At 36.6% G+C, this 18,455-nt stretch overlaps 1 protein-coding gene across 1 annotated transcript in view; it reads left to right on the top strand.

The window, feature by feature from the left end:
• Positions 1-18,455, top strand: part of LOC113504289 (cullin-1) — a 40,785-nt gene that overhangs the window by 6,466 nt on the left and 15,864 nt on the right. The window contains exons 3-8 of the mRNA XM_026886529.1: positions 10,671-10,753; positions 13,656-13,773; positions 14,442-14,537; positions 15,032-15,178; positions 17,252-17,398; positions 18,220-18,399. Coding sequence (XP_026742330.1) covers positions 10,671-10,753; positions 13,656-13,773; positions 14,442-14,537; positions 15,032-15,178; positions 17,252-17,398; positions 18,220-18,399 — 771 coding nt within the window. The remainder of the gene's footprint in view (positions 1-10,670; positions 10,754-13,655; positions 13,774-14,441; positions 14,538-15,031; positions 15,179-17,251; positions 17,399-18,219; positions 18,400-18,455) is intronic.

The following is an 18,455-nucleotide window of genomic DNA, read 5'->3' as shown; positions in this document are numbered from 1 at the left end:
TATCATCCAACGCTTAATGGGTAAAATGAACTGATTTAAGTCCACTAGAGTTTCAAACGAACTGAAAAAAATCAATGCACGAAACAAAAATATGAAATTACATCGAAGTATCTTCGTATTATTTCCTCAACGTCTTTGTTGAGTCTACGGTTTCTGCCCATCTCTTTCTTTTATTTTAACGTGAGTTTGTAATATTTGTCCGTCGTCGGGTCTATCCGTCCGTCACCAGGCTTTTTGGCCAGCTCATAAACATAGCTAGACAGTCGATATTTTCAAAAATCTGTGGGTTCGGTCATAAACTTGTGGATACCCACAAATATATTTGTCACATAACCGACCTTGTATCCTTACCGTCGCGACTCCGACTCGCCAATGCCAGATTTTACTTCAAACCTGTGAATTTTGGACAAATCTTCTGAACAATACGATCACACGATCAATGTTTGAGCCAAATCCACTGCGTGATTGGGTCTTTTGTTCTTCTGTAAGCTTAATCATTTCGGCATATAAGATTACTTACCAATCAAACAATCATTTGTTATGGGATACGATCTTATTAGCTATCATCTCATTACGTCACTGAGCAGCTGATTAAACAAGCTTGCCTTTGATGTCCTCAACAAAACATTTTATTATATCCATTGTCACGCTATAATCGACTTTAAAGTGATAGTATTAAAGACTATATAAGAAATCTCTCTAACTATGACTATTGTGGGCTGAGAGGAGAGTAAAGGATCATATTCCTTATTGCTATAGAAATAAATATCATATTTCTATATATTCAGATTAGTAATTAGCAAAATGAGTGCTATAATGTTTGTCTAACGCGTACAATTGTTGGAATCGACCTACTTACTTGACAATGGTATTAGTTGTTGCCGTTTCGTCATTTTGACGTAACTGGTTTTATATAACGGTGCAATTTATGAGATGCTTTAGACATGGATTGTTTCAAGTGAACTTATTACTCAGGCCCTCAGAAAAACTGGTTATGTAGCCAAGTTTCGGATACCCGACCATTTTTGTCGTGATGACCTTGCGGTTCTATGCATTTATATGTATGCACGAGGTGCTGGGTTTGACCCCAACGCAGGCAAAGTACCAATATAACATTTAAAGATATACGTACTTTTTTAAATGAATCTTATACACAATTGACAAATGGGAAAGAAAAACATCGTGAAGAAATTTAGAATCTAATAATTGCAATCTGAAATCGCGAAGCCCCAGTGAGCTAGCGTAATGATCAATGTTCAAAATCTTCACTATACGCGAATAAGCCTATCCCCAAAAGTCTTGTAGGTAAGAATCGGATGGTTTCGAAGAACTGAAGAACCTAGAACTTCAAGCCTCTATCCATCTTTTGTTGTTCTTTGATCTTTATAATATGCATAAGTATATACTACGTTCAAACACTGACATCCACTTAAGCAAGCACAGGCATAGGTAGTATTTACCAAAAATTAACCTTATTTTGTGGTCGTATTTTCTAAAATTGTAACTGAACTGGACATTTTTCGATTTTTTTAATAATGGAGAGGTATTTGCCTCGCACTGGCTAGATACAATAATAATATAATCTTTGTCAAACTCCTTTCAAAGTCCAACAAAAACAGCTGAATAGCCGTCTATTTCGTCAGCATTAGGACATAACTGTACTTTACTCCGCAAAGTAGGTTAACGTTTCAATTCATCTGTCTGTTTCTTTAAGCTTGTTTTTATTACGCGAACTGCTGATTTTAAATGTTTTATAACGCTTTTAAAGTATTTGGGGTAAGCAGGTAACTGGATGTCACATTTTTTCAATTGACTTAGGTACCTATTTGGCCAAAAGGTTTTGTTTATTGATTTGCTAGTTTATGTATACAAGAAATAAATTAAATAATACCACGTTTACATATGAAAGGGTGCTGCTTATTTCTAAGGAATCTACCATCAGAACCGCGATGGGAGAATTAGTTGATGTATAGTTTTTTCCGTCCGTCATCAGGCTGTATCGCATGAACCATGATAGATAGACAGTTTGAAATGCTCACAGATGATTTATGGATGCTGTCGCAATAAGAATAGATTATTCTAAAAATAATGATCGATGTTAGGAAAGTTAGTTACGATCACACATTTATTTTCCAACCAAGTTTATCTTAAGACCATTTGTGTAGAACCCTGACTTTCTCAAGTCTGATACGCCTGACCAGTTAATTCACAATAGTCTTAAAATAGTAGATAACGGTATTATCCTGTTTACATTGTTTTTTTATGTTCAAATCAGCTTTGAAGTGAATCATAAACAGAACATTGTTTTTACATATGACAATGAGACAAAAATCTCTCATTCAGCATTATTTATAGCCAGTCGTGAATGGAAGGGTCGATTTGATAACCCTACGAATATAGCGAAAGGTTAAGAGTTCAATTTCCTCAAGATAGAAATATTTTGTTGCGTGTTTTGAATGGTATTGTTTTCCTGCGACTTGAGTGTTTTGTTCTTGATAACTGAACGGTTGAGGTGACCACGCTAATACCAATGTGCGCGATGTGTCTTGAGTTCGATTCCCGCATAGGACAAACATTTGTGCGCATAGGAGTTCTTTCAGTTTTTTGTAAAACTGAATTATTCCTATCCTGAAAGATTTTTTGAGATAGTTATTAAACAATGTTTTTACTCAAAGTCCTTACCAGGATATCTAACACACTTATGTCTAGAAATAATTTCACTTTTCAATATGTCTGACTACTCCTTGTCTTCTGGAAGCCTGGCTAGGACTAGACAATATAACATCATATTAGAATAGATATTAACGTAGAACATTTTGTGTCTTTAAGGTTTAACTATTGTCAGATTTTTGGAGAAGGTTTCCAGACTTTTCAACAGTCATTACTATGCGTCATGATTTGAACCTTACACCTTTAGCTTGTCAATCCAACGGTCGTACCACTACGCTATTGTTGCTACAGTTATATAACAATACAAAATTTAGAGAATACGCTTCGTTGAGTGTCTGTTAATCTAATCTCGTCAATTATAAATGCAAGTTTCTTGTTACACAATCGCTTATCAACCGAATTCATTCAGTTCCGTGGTATATAGTTTCACTTTGATATAATTTCGAAGTTTGTTTTTGTTATCTATACTCAATACTAATATATAAATCTGAAGAGTTTGTTTGTTTGTTTGAAGGCGCTAATCTCAGGAAATACTGGTTCTAATTGAAAGATTATTTTTGTGTTGAATAGACTATTCATCGAGGAAGGTTTTAGGCTATATAAAATCACGCAGCGACTAATAGGAGGGAAGAAAAAAAATATATATCAATCACATAATAATAAATAATAATATAAGATCAATTTTGATCATATTGATGTAAATCATAAAACCGACTTCAAAAATGTGGAGGATCTCAATACGTCTGTTGGCCTTTATTATGTTTGTCACCTCAGAGCTTCGGACTGGAGGAACCTATTTTGTTGATTCGTTTTGCATTTAACGTAAAATAGCTGTCATTTGGTTCAGTAGTTTTTATTTGAAGTCGGATGTTGGCTTTTGTTTTCTTTTTATATTTTTGTTGCCTATCGGGTTTTCTTGCTCTGTCTGTACGGAACCGTGCAGTCGCAAGTCCAAATTATAATTTGATCTAAGGGAGTGATCAATACTTTGTACTGTCTGTCACATGTTTTTTAAATTATACAACCAAATCAATCAATTGAATGACTCACCCCAGAAATAGTTGCAGTTTATCATATAATTGCCTATCTCGCTTAATAATCTAATATATATCTAACATTCTCGTGTCACTGTGTACGTAATTGAATTCCTCCGAAACGGCTATACCGATTCTCATCAAATTTTGTGCGCGTACTGGGACGGGACTGGGTTAGGTCTGAGAATCGTACATCTTTTGTCATCAAATATAATGTTTCTTTCTCCACTATGTCAAAACAACGGATTTGCTGGGTCAACTAGTACATTATAACACACTTAAACACCACCACCCTTTACTTACAAAAGGAAGGTGTTTAAGTGTGTGTGTTTAACTTAGCAAACAAACTAAACAGCTGCATCAAATCCTGTGTCGTTAACTGCACATCTATTTGTCCTTGCCTATAAATATACTCGGTCTGTCTGTGTGTTGAGACAGGATTCCTTATACGAACATCTCGTGTTCTTAGATTGATTTGCTTACCTTAAGATTAACTTTGCTTTTGGTCAGTTTAAAGTACGTTGTGTAGTTTAAGTAAGTACTTTTTTTGTTCAATAATATAAGAGTTGTGTGTACAGTAAATACCTTTATAGCTTTTAAAAGAATCCCCATTAAGGTATTGAATCCTTCTGTTGCGGGGGGTTTCGCAAACATTCAAGTCACATGCACAAAGACACCCAGACTCGGTACAAGCGTTCGTGGATCAGACAAACGCTTGTCCAATTCGGGGATCGAATCCGCGACACGTGGGATTTGGCTAGTGTCCTGAATCACTCGGCTATCCGTGCAGATTTAAATAATGAAAATCAAGTCCACATGATAATGCACCTATAATTAACTTAATAGTGTGTGTAAGTGTGTGCCCCTATGCGCTCTTAAACCGATAATGAAATTGTAATGGAAGTTTAGTACAATATTCTGATTATACCCACACGGTGACATAATATAATAAAATATTACTTTAAGACTCGGTCAGATTTTATTGGAACTAGAAACCAAAAACTCACGTACTAGACCAATTTAAATTGCAAACTTATGCGATTTGTACCAACATTGATCTAAAATTCATGAAGTAGGTAAATCTAAAAAGGCTATCTTATAACTCCGTCCAGTATATAATTACAATCTTCCCGTGTATCTGGTTTACGTTGTAGTTGGTACAGTGACAGATTGCTGGCCCACCCAGGTTCGACCAGTTTACTGACTATATCTTACGGTACAACCACAGCTGTTGTTTATGCTTGGACTAGCTTTCGCTCAGCGGTTTTGCCCGCTTAGTTTCCGTTATTGCGATACGAAGTATTGGATCTATAAATCAGTTAAGTCTATGGCCGATCACTGCTAGTTATGGTGATTTAATGCTTGGTCTTCTTTTTCTAACCAATTCCAGTAATTTGTTGAATGAAAATAACCACTCTTTTATGGTTCCTATTAACTCACCTTGCTACTGAGGCTACCGCTGCCTCTGCGACTGCCACCGGGCCGTATCTCCTGAATCATAATAACTAGACAGTTGATTCTTCGCAAATGATGTATTCCTCTTGTCACTATAAATACCAAAAATAAACATCAAGGCTAAGCAACGTGGTTACGGTCCTAAATTTTGTTTTGCGACAAATTAGTTTTTCCACCCTCAAATTCTTCTATAACACAACCGATTTATTTCATTTTAACCTATTTGTACGGAACCCTCAGTGTTGCGACTCCGTCTCTCACTTAAACGGTTTTATAGTGCCGGCGTAAGGGCCACTGATACCCCGGGAGAAAATATTGTGGCGCCCACTTAAGGGAAGCAATATCAAGTGTTAGTTTTTTGCTGATCCCAAGTAAAATTATATTAAGAATTTCATCTTTCCTTTAGCGTTACGTTTGGCGGTAGAAGTATTCCACCTCTAGCGTAGAGCACAGTTCTGAGGGTTTGCGGCAGGAGAGGCAAGATACTCCAACTTCAGACCTTGGCGCCCCCCAGAATTTGTCACCCTGGGCCATCGCCCCATCACGCCCCCTCTTAACGCCGGCACTGGTTTTATTTATTAAAGAAAGCTATTTTTGTGGTCTACAACGAAAAAAAAAATGAATTCCCATGCCAATTTTAATCGGCGGATGTCGATTTTCTATGGTAAACCCACTTTTTTCCTTTTTGTGTATTGAAAGCAGTACAAACAAGGTTTCTATATTGTTTTCACCGTTCTTGCTTTAAAAAATAATTTTCTAAGTTGCAACTAAAACAAATCACAAGACTTATTCAACTAGCAACTCAACAACTCCATCTCAAAATAGGTCTGATTCCTATATCTAAGTCTAGAATTCTAGACGCAACAACAGACTTGCTTTATCGCGTCGTTCATGCCAACATACGTCACGAACGACGTATCAAATCGCGGAACGGTATTATCTCAACTACGCAAGCAACATTGCCATAATACGACTATGTAGTTTACTAGCTGTTGCCCGCTACTCTGTCTGCGTGGACATCAGTTTTTAGCAGTGGTGAAGGAGTTAAGTTTCAAATAAACTTAGATCCATTACCCCACTTACAACCCTTTCTGGACAAGTTGTTGTTTTTTTGAAAAACAAAACTATCCAAAAAAATATCCCATCTCGAATGCACAAAGAGCTCAAACCAAGCATTCGTGGATCAATCAAACGCTTGTCCTACACGGGGATCGAACACGCGAGACGTCGCGCGTAGTCGGTTCGGCGTGATGACCACGCCATCCACCACTCGGTTCTCCGTGCAATCAAGTTAAAAAGTGAGACCATCCGTGTATCAAATTTCATTACACGTAAAATCGCGTAAAATCTAGAAAGACTCACAGACAGTTATACTTTTGCATTTATAATATTACTATGGATGGAATTATTGCAGAGCGCACTGCTAGAGTAATTTACGTAATTGTTTTTTTGACGTCAGATTTTGTTTTGGTTAGCTCCGTGCGTCTGATATCCTTGGCTACGTGATAATTACGCAGATTTTCTTGATGTTTATGCGGATGCCGTTTGTGTGTTACATACCTCTTGACGCCCAAACGGCTGGACCGATTTAATTGAAATTTTAGTATGGGGGTAACTGACACCTTGGACTAACCACTCACGTTTAACTAACTTAATTTAAAGGACGTTTATGTTTTTGAAGCTATAATTAAATTAGTAAATTCACAATCACAGTGTTTATGGCTTAGCTTTATGTTTATTTGTTACAAAAGAAAAGAAACCGTTGAACTCCATAGAGACTTACTTAGAACAATACGTACGTACAAATATAAATAAATACTGAATACTTAAGTGCAAAAGTATAAAAGTAGAAACTATAATGATTGGTTGATCTTCTGTAATTTTTCATTCATTGGCAATCGCCATCCCACAGTTATGTATGACGAAATAAAAATTTATTTCCTCCGTTTTATCGATCAGCTTTCTCTTAGCTGTCTCAACGAACTCGACCTTACAACCCAAGAAATACAGACTACGTATAAGATTTAATTATACGCACCTGGCAAACGGCCAATGCATGGCGTTTTGATTAAGTTTTCATATTTTTAGTACTGTTTTTTGTTATTTTTGAGATTATTGGTGCGAAGTTGAGATTTGGGTCAGGTTATTTTTAGGTTTTTAGCTTGTTGCGTGAATGTTCGTTCCTTCCTTGTTTCACAGTTTCTTAGCCCTTAAGTAGGTTCATTAAAGGAGGTTATGATGTGTCATTATTTGAAAAGTATACTGCTGAAAGCCAAAATGCTAAACAATTGTGAATGGTATTTGGTCTCTTGGGCAGTCTATCAAATAGAGATCACATACTTTGTGACGCGGCGCGGCGCTCAGCTGATCGCGATCGGTAGTAGCTGTGATTACATAATTTATAATAATCAATTTCTTTAGATACTTACCAAAAAAAAGGTAAAAAGTCTTGATCTGTCTTTTAATCTACAAACTAACTGAGTTAGTTAATTATACATTTTCGAGGAGTTGGTTCTTCTAATATACATATCTTCTCATACTAACACATCTTGAATTCCCAAATTAGGCAGAGCTTGCGTTTCGGTAACCAGACAACTGATAAAATTAACTTTTTAAACTTAGAACAAACTGATTTTCTAATCACAAAAATATTCGCTTTAGATAGGAATCGAACCCATGACCTCCGGTTTAGCAGTCAGGGTCACACTCACTAAGCACTTCGCTAACAGGCTGTTTCAATTTGACCTAGCGAGGATTAAAACTAAGGCCATTACGTACTTCCTAATGCGTTATTTAAAAGGCCGTATGTTATATTACATTTACATACATATCATAAAACAATACTAGCTTAATAGGTGTCCCACTGCTGGGCACAGGCCTCTTCTCAAATAGAGGTTTGAGCATTGATTGCGACGCTCATTCACTGCTGGTTGGCAAATATTTGGTATTCTGGCTTCCGCACTCCGTCCGCTCAACCCAAAGCTGGAAGAGTAATTTGAAAATATTCCATCCAAAAAAAGGCTTCCTCACGATGTTTTCCTTCATAAATTTATCAATGGTCTCTTAGAATAATTAAAACAAAATCAAAAATGGTATTATCCCGTGTTGGAATCAAACCAGCATCTTATTCTCATACAAAGATATAGAAACAACATTCCCATAATAAAACAACGGTCATGTAATACATATTTGTATTATTTATTAATGAATAACTCCCGGCCTTCGCGTTTCCACGTACTTCGAGTTCAAGGTTACTTCGGAATAATAAACTAGGTTTCGTTCCCGCTTTACCTGATAAAATGTTGGATAGGATCGGAAAAAGTAAAAAGAAATGCAGCTTAACTTTTTTCGTACATTGATATTCTTATCTTTTAGCTAAAATAACGTTTGGATTATTTGACTTAGAGCCGATTTTTCAATCGCTGGATAACTTTTATTCGTCGAATATGTTTGACGTTTTGACAGCTTTTGTTTAGAAAATATGTCAAACGGCCATATTTATTCCTCAGATAGAAGTTAACTGGTGATTGAAAAATCGGCCCTTAAAAAATCTAATGATCCATCTCTGTGAGAGAGATTTCAATACAATAAAAGATAATGTCTACCTTTTATTGCGTGACGTCACTTGTCTGTACCTACAGTTTTTGCTGATAAGTGACGTTACAGCCCTCACTTGCAAAGTTTAACTACCTTTGAAGAGGTTTATCTTTGACAAAGTTATTGCTTTAATTACATACATCAGTTGGAGAAAATAGCTAGCTATCTAGTTATTAGTGATAGGTACTGCTTGGTGACAGGCGGACACATGGCTTAGCCTTATAAGTAGGCTTCCGTTTTTCCCCATCGAATATGAAATAAAAAAAAAATGACCAACGTTACAACGTTAATGAAAAGTGTAACTACTTGTCACCTTTTCACCATTTCACAAACGGTCGAGAGAAAGCGTATGCCATTTTACGTGACACAATATGATTTATCGTCACCTATTGAACGTAACTCGCGTATGGCGTATATATATCGAATTACTATATTAATGCATAGAAAAATATGTTACGGAACATGCAAGACCAGACGTCAAAGTAAATCGTAAGCTGAATTTGTTACTGACTGCACAGGATAACAATTCATGTATTACTACAACCTTTTTATTACTTTCTTCTTGCCTTCCGAAGCATCAACGGCTCTATTAATTTTTCTTCAGAAAATTATAGCGACCCCTCCGCGTCAGCTCAGATAATCGTTCTCACGATAGTTGCTTTAAAAATTTTGTTCATGTCTCATCAGCGCCCTGTCTTTTTATACATTCCAATTGCAATGCTTTTATACCTACGTTTTATATGAAGGCTGAGAGGCGCTCCGTGTAAAACGCTTCCTCATCTTACGTCTTTTTGATTCACCCCATAGGCAACTTATTTTGGAGACCAACCGTATACAGTGCTAACGATTCTTCGTAATCAATTTTCGCTAGGTTTCTAACTTGACAAAATTTATCAATCGTAGCTGTATAAACAATAAGGTTTTTTTTTTTGAACCGGTCTCTGGATTTTTTATCGCAGACTTTTGACTTGACTTCTTTCACGCACTTAGAAACACACCATAAATCACTGACCATGCCTAAGATGTCATAATACATCTTAGGCATCGATTTGGTGGAGAAAGCACCTTTGTATTGACACACAAACGGCCCGGACGTGTTTGGATTCTAGGCGACACGGTGCCATGAAATACTTTGCTACCTATCTACCTGTAACATTTATAACCAGAAATAGAATCAATAAGGTGGAATAGGGGTTGGGTGTGAATTAATAAAAAGTATTTAGATCGTTCCTGATGTAGTGTATAATGACCTTATAACGGCATGAATTCCTACTCATAACATTCGTATAGATTGATTTATGTGGGTGTGAATAGCAAAAACAGTTGTGTCCGTTATTTCGCGGGTAAAAACAATTAGACCCGTATTTTCTTGGAATGAAGACACGTATTTGATAGACAGATAGTGTTTCTAATACATTGAATATGTTAGAAATTGGATCATGTCTTCATATTTTGTTTAGAGGGCTTGTAAAACCTTTAGATTTTCCGAATATGCTCTATGCTATGCTATGAATATCCGCTATGCTATGTATCGCAACGAAGGTATCGTTTTAAGTGGATATTCGGGACACAGACGTATAATAAGATAATTTATAAATGTAGTCGGAAGATAGTCTCCCATTACACAGAGCGAGGAATATATTAACAAACAAATTGATTTTATTCACTTATCGAACTTCACGCAGACATCTATTGAAGCAGCCATGCTATCGGGTCTTAAAAATACATTCTTTACCACACATCCCTGGTGGAAAACACAACTTTAGACATGGATTTCAATTCCTTGGCACTTTCTTTTCTTTTACTTACTTATGTTTTTTTGTTTTATACATTTTGTTTAGGCCATTAATTTTCGATTACGATTTTTGTTTCATAGCCCTTATAATTATGGTGTTCATATGTATATTGTTTCAGATATGGGGCGACCTACAGGAGGGTATCGAGCAGGTTTACAAGAGGCAGCACATGGAAAAAAAACGATACATGGATTTGTATACGTATCCTTTATAAAATATATCAAATATTTTTGGCAGGAGAAAAAAATTACTCTACGATTTTTTTTATAATTCTGTCTTTTGTGAGGAGCCCGTGGCTAAGCTTTAACTGGATAAGTTGATCGATCACTGGTTAAGCTACGCTTGACTCGGCCGATCCGTGGATGGATGACCATCTTTGTACGCAGGTAGTCAGAAGCTTAAAAGTCTGACAACCAGTCTAACTCAGGGTTGGTAACTGAGCTGAGGAGGTCAGATATGCAGTCGCTCCTTGTAAAACACTGCTAATTAGTTGAATCCGGTTAGAATTAAAGTCAACCCCAACATAGTTAGGAAAAAGCTAGATCGATGATGAGTTACTTTTGTAAGGATAATACAACGGTTCACGCAGGCGTATGTATCGGGACCGCCCGACTAGTTTCGGACCCAATCGGAGTCCTTAATCATGAGCTAACACGATGGCACTCGGTGGGCTGATTATGTTTGACTCGACGCCGCGGCCGCGTCGGAAACTAGTCGGGCGATATGCACGAATTAAATATTTTTATTGTTCTTGTTCCAATTAGTGAAAGTTTTTTCGTAACCAGCCCTAATTAAACCTAACTTGTATGTTAACAATGTATTACTGTCTATCGATCTTAGTATACCGTTATCCTCATACAAGCGTACACAAAGTATAGACAGAAAATCCTTTATTGCGATGCGTGTGGGAGGCGAGGCAATCGTTAGCTTAAAGGTTAGGCAATGGTTGTTTGACAATATACCCACGTAGTGTATTTGTTTATTGTACAGATAAATATGATTGTTTGTTAGATAACTTAAGAGTTTTGATACTAATATAAAAAAGTGGATGGAAAGTAAAATATTATACTGAGTGGCAAAACGAAAAGGAGGACTATAAATAAAATTGAAACCGCTCAAGTGCGAGTTGGCTTTGCGATGCAAGGAGTTTTTTTTTACAAATACGCTACAGAAATACAATAGGAAATGACATATTATAGCGGCTAGGGTATTACAACATGTCTGAAAATGTTAACATTTTATGGTTCATGAAATACAGTCTGATGGCTGACGAATAGACAGCCGAGCATTAGTAAAAGGGTATCGTTTTTACCTTTTGACTACGGAACCCCAAAAAAATATTATAAAGGCAAAAGTAATTCCATATATCTGTTTGTACCACACAACACTTAAATCGCTACGTCTTCTATTCGAGCGAATGTCTGTAAAACCGTTATACATCATTCTTAGTTATAAAACCTTAAACAAAGCAAAAATATTCTGCGTGTACTGCGTAACTCTATTCTGCCATAAAAAGGAGCAAAATTACGTACTGACAAATTGATATAACACAAGCTAACGGTCCTTATGCGTCGAACTAGTTGATTTAAAACTAGTTCTTGTTGAGTTGATAACGTGTTTTTAGTGATGTATTAACGCTATTTAATGTAAACATGTATGTTATGCGTTTACGTTGGGATATTTACTAAGACAAGTCTAAGTTATGCATTTCAGTAGTTCTAGACAATTTTACACCGTGTAAGAATAGAAAAAACAGATACAAAACTTTAAATGTTAGGTTTATGTCTATGCTAAACAACAAAACAAAGAGACGTCTGAAAAATTTTATTATTATTTATTCATGCAAACTAGTTTTTGCGGTTTCAGCAGCTAAGAGGTCGGTTATCACATCAAAGTAGCCTGTCTTATCAAAATCGGTGATGCGCTTTACGGTAAAAAGCGTAGCGAACTAAAAATCCCACATTTCAATTTTACAATGTTAGTACGCAATGCCTATCATGTAGGTCAGTAAAAAGCACTTTGCATTTTGTTATAATCATCATTTAAAAACATCTTTATGTAATACATTGAAAGATAATTACATAAGGAAGTCGCTGCTTCCGTATATTATTCGTGTGTTGAGGTCTATTCAGAGGGTGCGAAAAATATCATGCCTTATGTACCACAAAGCATCACTTGCTAGTAAAACGACCTTTTTTTTTGTTAAGGCAATGGAATCCTCATGGACACCCGCTCCCTCGGGGGAAGAAATGGGTAGTATCAAACTCTTACTGACTAAACCTGAACCGCCGTGCTCGGTCATCTGCGTTTTTGTGTCGATGTATGGCAATGCGTTGCAATCCTTCATACACTTGTTAGTAAAAAACCTACTTTGCCTTCTAATTAAGTAAAGTCCGCGAGGCATGCTGTATATAACCAGCAATTGAAACCCGATCCGCCGTTTGTTTGGTAAATAAAGCGCCGCCGGTCAATATTATCGATAACATCTTATCGCTGGCACTATAAGTACCGTTATCAGTGTCTAAGATATTACTTAAATCAAGTTTCAAGTTTACAAGATATATTTTGTACCCAAAGGGTTAAAATGCAACTGAGGCTCCGTTGTCCGTTCGTCTGACCACCTATCTGTCCGTCTCTCCGTCTGTCAACAGTCTGTGAAGTTTTCGCAAGTGAAAACTTTCTGCTCCCGCTCCTGCTATAACAAGAAATACAAAAAATAAAGATCGAGGTTTATCAAGAGTTATTTTAGCATTGTTTGTTACCTATCCATTTTTTTTGTCTGGATCCTGTTTGTACGGAACCTTCAGTGTTGCAAGTCCGACTCGCACGGGACCGGTTATTGTCTCTTATGAAGCAATGCAAATGTATTTGGGCAATACACTTATCTTTTCTCACAGCAAAAGCACTTAGGAGGTGGTGAAGGGTGGGCGAATACAAAAAGTGCTACTTATTGGACTAATTTAAATAAATAACTGGATTAATTTTTGACATCCAAACTTATGGACTTACCTAAACTAAGGTTTGGTTATAACACATCATTTATATCAATACTAGTTCACATATTCTTTCAAATCAAACAATACAATCCTTAACTGGCGCACAGTCACGTGTACAACTACTGCACTTCGGTCCACCATCAGGGCGCCAGCAGTAGTTCCACCAGCCGAGTGTCCAGTAACAATGGCGCCGGACGAAATAGCTTCGGCAGTGGGAAGAAACAGGTAACTACTGTTATTTTATACTTACTTTTTTATATTTATTAATTTAAAAAAAGGTTTATGACTGGTAGGTATAACTCAGTTTGTATGACTGTTTGTATTTGAAAATATATAGGTATACTAGCTGTCCCGGCGAACTACGTACCGCCTAATAGTCGATGATCACTGTGGAGACAAAATATTAAGGGTGGACAACCCTTATCGTTATGAAAAATAGATAGTAGCCGATTCTCAGACCTACTGAATACGCATATAAAGTTTAGTAAAAATCGGTAAAGCCGTTTCGGAAGAGTACGGTAACTAACATCGTGACACGGTAATTTTATATACAGTTGTCTAGTACTCATAATACTAGATTTGCCTAGTTGACTAGATGGCGTTGTGTGTATGATGTGGAATTTTATACAATGTTATTTATTTATGTACGCAAAAAAAATATAAAACGAAATCCAAAAAGAGTTTTACAAAGGTATTGCTTATTTGTTAAGTTATCTCTTCCATAAGATCTATTAGAGCAGAAAAATATTAAAAAGTAGACAATAGTATACAAGTACCAGAAGAAAATGTCACTCAAACACACAACATGACATACAAATGATATTATAGGTTTTAACCTCCAAGCGACTATTTCTATACAAACTGATTTTTTAAAACCACTGTCTTTGTTGCAGAGCGGACAAGCGCAGGGCGGCGCACAGCTCGTGGGACTCGAACTATACAAGAGACTGAAAGAGTTTCTCAGGATTTATCTCATCAATTTGCTTCAGGTAAGCTGGTGGATAGGCATTGAAGAAAATTATTGCTCCTAAACATAGACTTTCACCCATAAACGAAATACAAAACTTTACTTTGATTTATATCAATTTTAAATAGACTTATGCGATCTTTGAGATTTCTTCCGTATGATTTTCGCCCAGCCTACTGCCCATATCATTTGGAGCCTACTCTTAACTTACTACTAAAAATTCATCCATCAAATTTTCAACTCAAAATGCCGTTATAGGCTTGCTTAGGTCAAAACTCAACCTCAAGCTTCTTGACTCAAAATTTGGCTCTATGCGAATAAAGAGTCGATAATCTTTCATAAACCTGGGGTTTGTAACGTATCAAACCCACCCCTGATGGATTTGTCTAAGCTAATTATTATACATTTATTTCTGTACATATGTATTTCTAACATAGATTTTATTAAGTTGCAATGTATTTAATATCACCCATTGATAGACAACTGAGTCTAATCTAATAATACAATTTCAAACAGAACGGTGCAGAGCTAATGGGTGAAGACGTGCTGGCATTTTACACCAAGCAGTGGGAGGAGTACCAGTTCTCTTCGCGAGTGCTCAACGGAGTCTGCGCCTATCTCAACAGGCATTGGGTGAAGCGCGAGTGCGAGGAGGGCAGGAAGGTGAGGGATAACAAATATACACGGTAGAAGGTCCTTGGGACGATCAAAGTTATTTAAATAATAGCCCTTAAGTACGAGCTTAAAGTGTTTTGTTGGTCTTCGTTGGTTTCATTGTAGGTCCTGGCTTACAGGAGTTGCAATGACGGGCATGTGTGGCGGGCTAGTCCCATTTAAAAAAGTACTAGGTAGTACGCGGGCAACAAGCTGTGATGATCCCACGGGAACATAAATTCGTGATAAAAATGCTATGCTGTGTGAAAAGTTTTGTCTAAATTCATTAAGTGGTTTTTACACCCATACATAACAAATTTCAGAATTATAAGATTAATTGGATGTAGTAAGACTGTTGGAATGTCAAATGTAGTATCAACGTTGGATCGCTAAGTAAGTTTGGTACGTATCGCAGAAGGTGCCCTTGCTCACGATTTCTCCAGCGGGTCCGAAATAACACAACACCAACTATTTCAAGTTAAGTGAAAAAGAATCAACAAAATCACTTAATCCAGTACGAAGCTGGAAGGCAACAAACACAAAAATACAGACGAATTGGGAACCTCCTCAACAAACTGTGCCAACTAAGACGTTTGTCCTTCATGTTTGATCGTCTCTGGGGCCTATAAGATTGTATATTTCACTGTAATTTTATCCTCATGCTTCCGCCATTTTTCTTTGCACAACCATCATTCATTGGCTAATTTCAGTTTTCAATTTTGATATATTTTATTACTTGTGTGTTATCAACTCGTAGACGTAAAACTCACTTGCCCTTTCATTATAAATCACACGCTGCCCTTAACATGACCACGTGATAAAATCAATATCAATAATAATTTTCAGTCACGTGCCATAAAACCTAGTAATATTCTAACCCTAGCTGTCCTTAGCTTTCGAACGAAACAAAGTAAAACATATCCTAACGACTTGAACTTAGAGTTCATTTTCGCTCATCAAGCTTCAGTGAAACAAACTTCAGGGCTTGCTCGTAAAGTTCAATTTTCTTTAACGAGCCAACTGTATTCAAGAATCGTCCTTATGTAAATATGTTTAGAGTTCATTTTCCATTTATAGTAAGTAGTAAGGGTTGTAAACTTTAGACGTAGCTTCAAGCACGTGGATTTTTCACGTTTTGCTCAGTTGACGTCTGCACGGCGTGCAGTGCAAACGTGTTTTGTATTGAAAGGGACAGTGGTTAATATTATGTTCAAATTATATCGCCTTTGTTGGCCCATAATAAATATATAAATCAACAATTAATCACAGTTCAATTCTAATTAAAGCATCCCTGTAAATATGGATATTGCCCTCATGTATGTATTTATACGAAATTATTTATTTAATAAATGTTCAATAAATTTAGGCCCGCGCCCTTTAACGACGAAGATATTCAAAAACAGACTTTTATGCTGTTCGTCTATGCACTAAATTAGCACAAAATTATATCGAAAAGCGACTATTTAGTTTTCACATTTGTGAACTTTCTATATGTTGTTTTAAAGTTTATTTTTGAGTGTTAACATTCAACAGTATGTGAATGGTGTCTTAAATTATTTAAAAAAGTTCATATAACTCTGAAAAGTTAATATTGGTACTTAATCTATAATTTGTAATCGAACCCGCTCCTCGAGGCTACGAATCAACACTTAGACCACTACAACACGTTTTACCGAATACTTTTTTTTTGTAATATTGACTGTTTGTCTACATACTTAGTGGAAAAAGTGTGTCGTTTACAAGGGTGTTGCCTTGTGATACTGCGATACTGATAGATATATTTTGTACAAAGCTCGGAAAGGCTTGAAAAGTATGACCAGGTATTCATTTAATCATTCTCATAAAGTCTAACTACACTCTCTTTCCCAATTAAGAGCGGATACAGTTTAAATTGAGTCCGTTTTAAGAATAAACTCTTGACAGGTCATAAAACTATCAGAAAAAGTGGATGAAAATACGTTTCTTTCCCTCACTTTTGGTCAATTTTATGTTCTGTCCAAAGTTGATATACCGGTCAAGAGTATATCTCTTTATATCATCATTATATTATTAAACATTATTACATATATAATATGTTTACAGGGTATCTACGAGATCTACCAGTTGGCGCTAGTCACGTGGCGTGACAATCTATTCCAGCGTTTGAACAAGCAAGTCACGAATGCCGTTCTGAAACTCATTGAGAGGGAGCGCAATGGCGAAACTATTAACACTAGATTAGTTTCTGGGGTGAGTGTTTTTTCATATTTTGAGTAATAATTAAAATAACCAGATTTTGAAGGGATTGGGAGTTGGTTCATGGCAGTCTGACAGTCAAATGGTGGAAAAGTTTGCCAAGCAGTTAAACGCTTATGTGGTTACTGTGCTGGCTTAGGTCATAAGTGAGAGAGACGATTTTTTGTTCTAGTTTTCTGCTATCATACAGTTTTGGTTGATTATATTTATTTCCCCAAATAAAAACGACCAGTTTTGGCACTTAAACAACTTTGGGGATTTCAGGCAAATCCTGGCAAGGTTTATTAAAGGGCAGCCGTATTACCTAAAGTGCGATAACCTTGCGGTAACGCTGTCGAAATGACATGCAGTGAAAGAAATAGCTAAATTCTCGTACTTGCATTCCTTTTGAAGGTTTTACGATTTAATTTAATTTTTACCCAATAACAAAAACAAATTAAAGCAATAGGATGACCTAGTTCACGATTGTTAATGCGCTGTATTTAAATCAGTTAATTCTACACCTCTTATGTAAAACACGATATGGTTGTAACGAGTGTTTCTTGTCCGATGACGTATTTTTACAAGGTATTTTAGAAAAAGACATTCTGCTTCGAACTCAAAAAATAAATCGGGATCAGAGCTGGAAAATGATGATTTTTATATCCCTTTTCCTTTTGGGATGAAACGCTAATGACTTCAAATCTCACCCTATGTGTCTCGTCTAAAAACAGCCCGACCCCCTTCAACAGCCTGAGCCAGAACCATGGGATCGCTCGCTCATGCTATGCACGACTCTAGCTGAAAGCTAACTAAGCTAAACTCTCATATCCTAGGTAATCAACTGCTACGTGGCCCTCGGTCTGAACGAGGATGACACGTCTGCCCGCGGCCAGAACCTGGTCGTCTACAAGGATACCTTCGAGGCTGTCTTCCTCGAGGACACGGAGCGGTTCTACACCAGGGAGAGCACAGACTTCCTCAGGAATAACCCCGTCACCGAGTACATGATCAAGGTACGTTTTTTTTTTATGAAAGTAAGTTGGATTAATTATACGTACGAACGTAAATT

This window comes from Trichoplusia ni, chromosome 21 (assembly GCF_003590095.1).
Source record: "Trichoplusia ni isolate ovarian cell line Hi5 chromosome 21, tn1, whole genome shotgun sequence".
NCBI classification, from domain to species: domain Eukaryota; kingdom Metazoa; phylum Arthropoda; class Insecta; order Lepidoptera; family Noctuidae; genus Trichoplusia; species Trichoplusia ni.
This window is presented reverse-complemented; position numbering and strand designations above follow the sequence as displayed.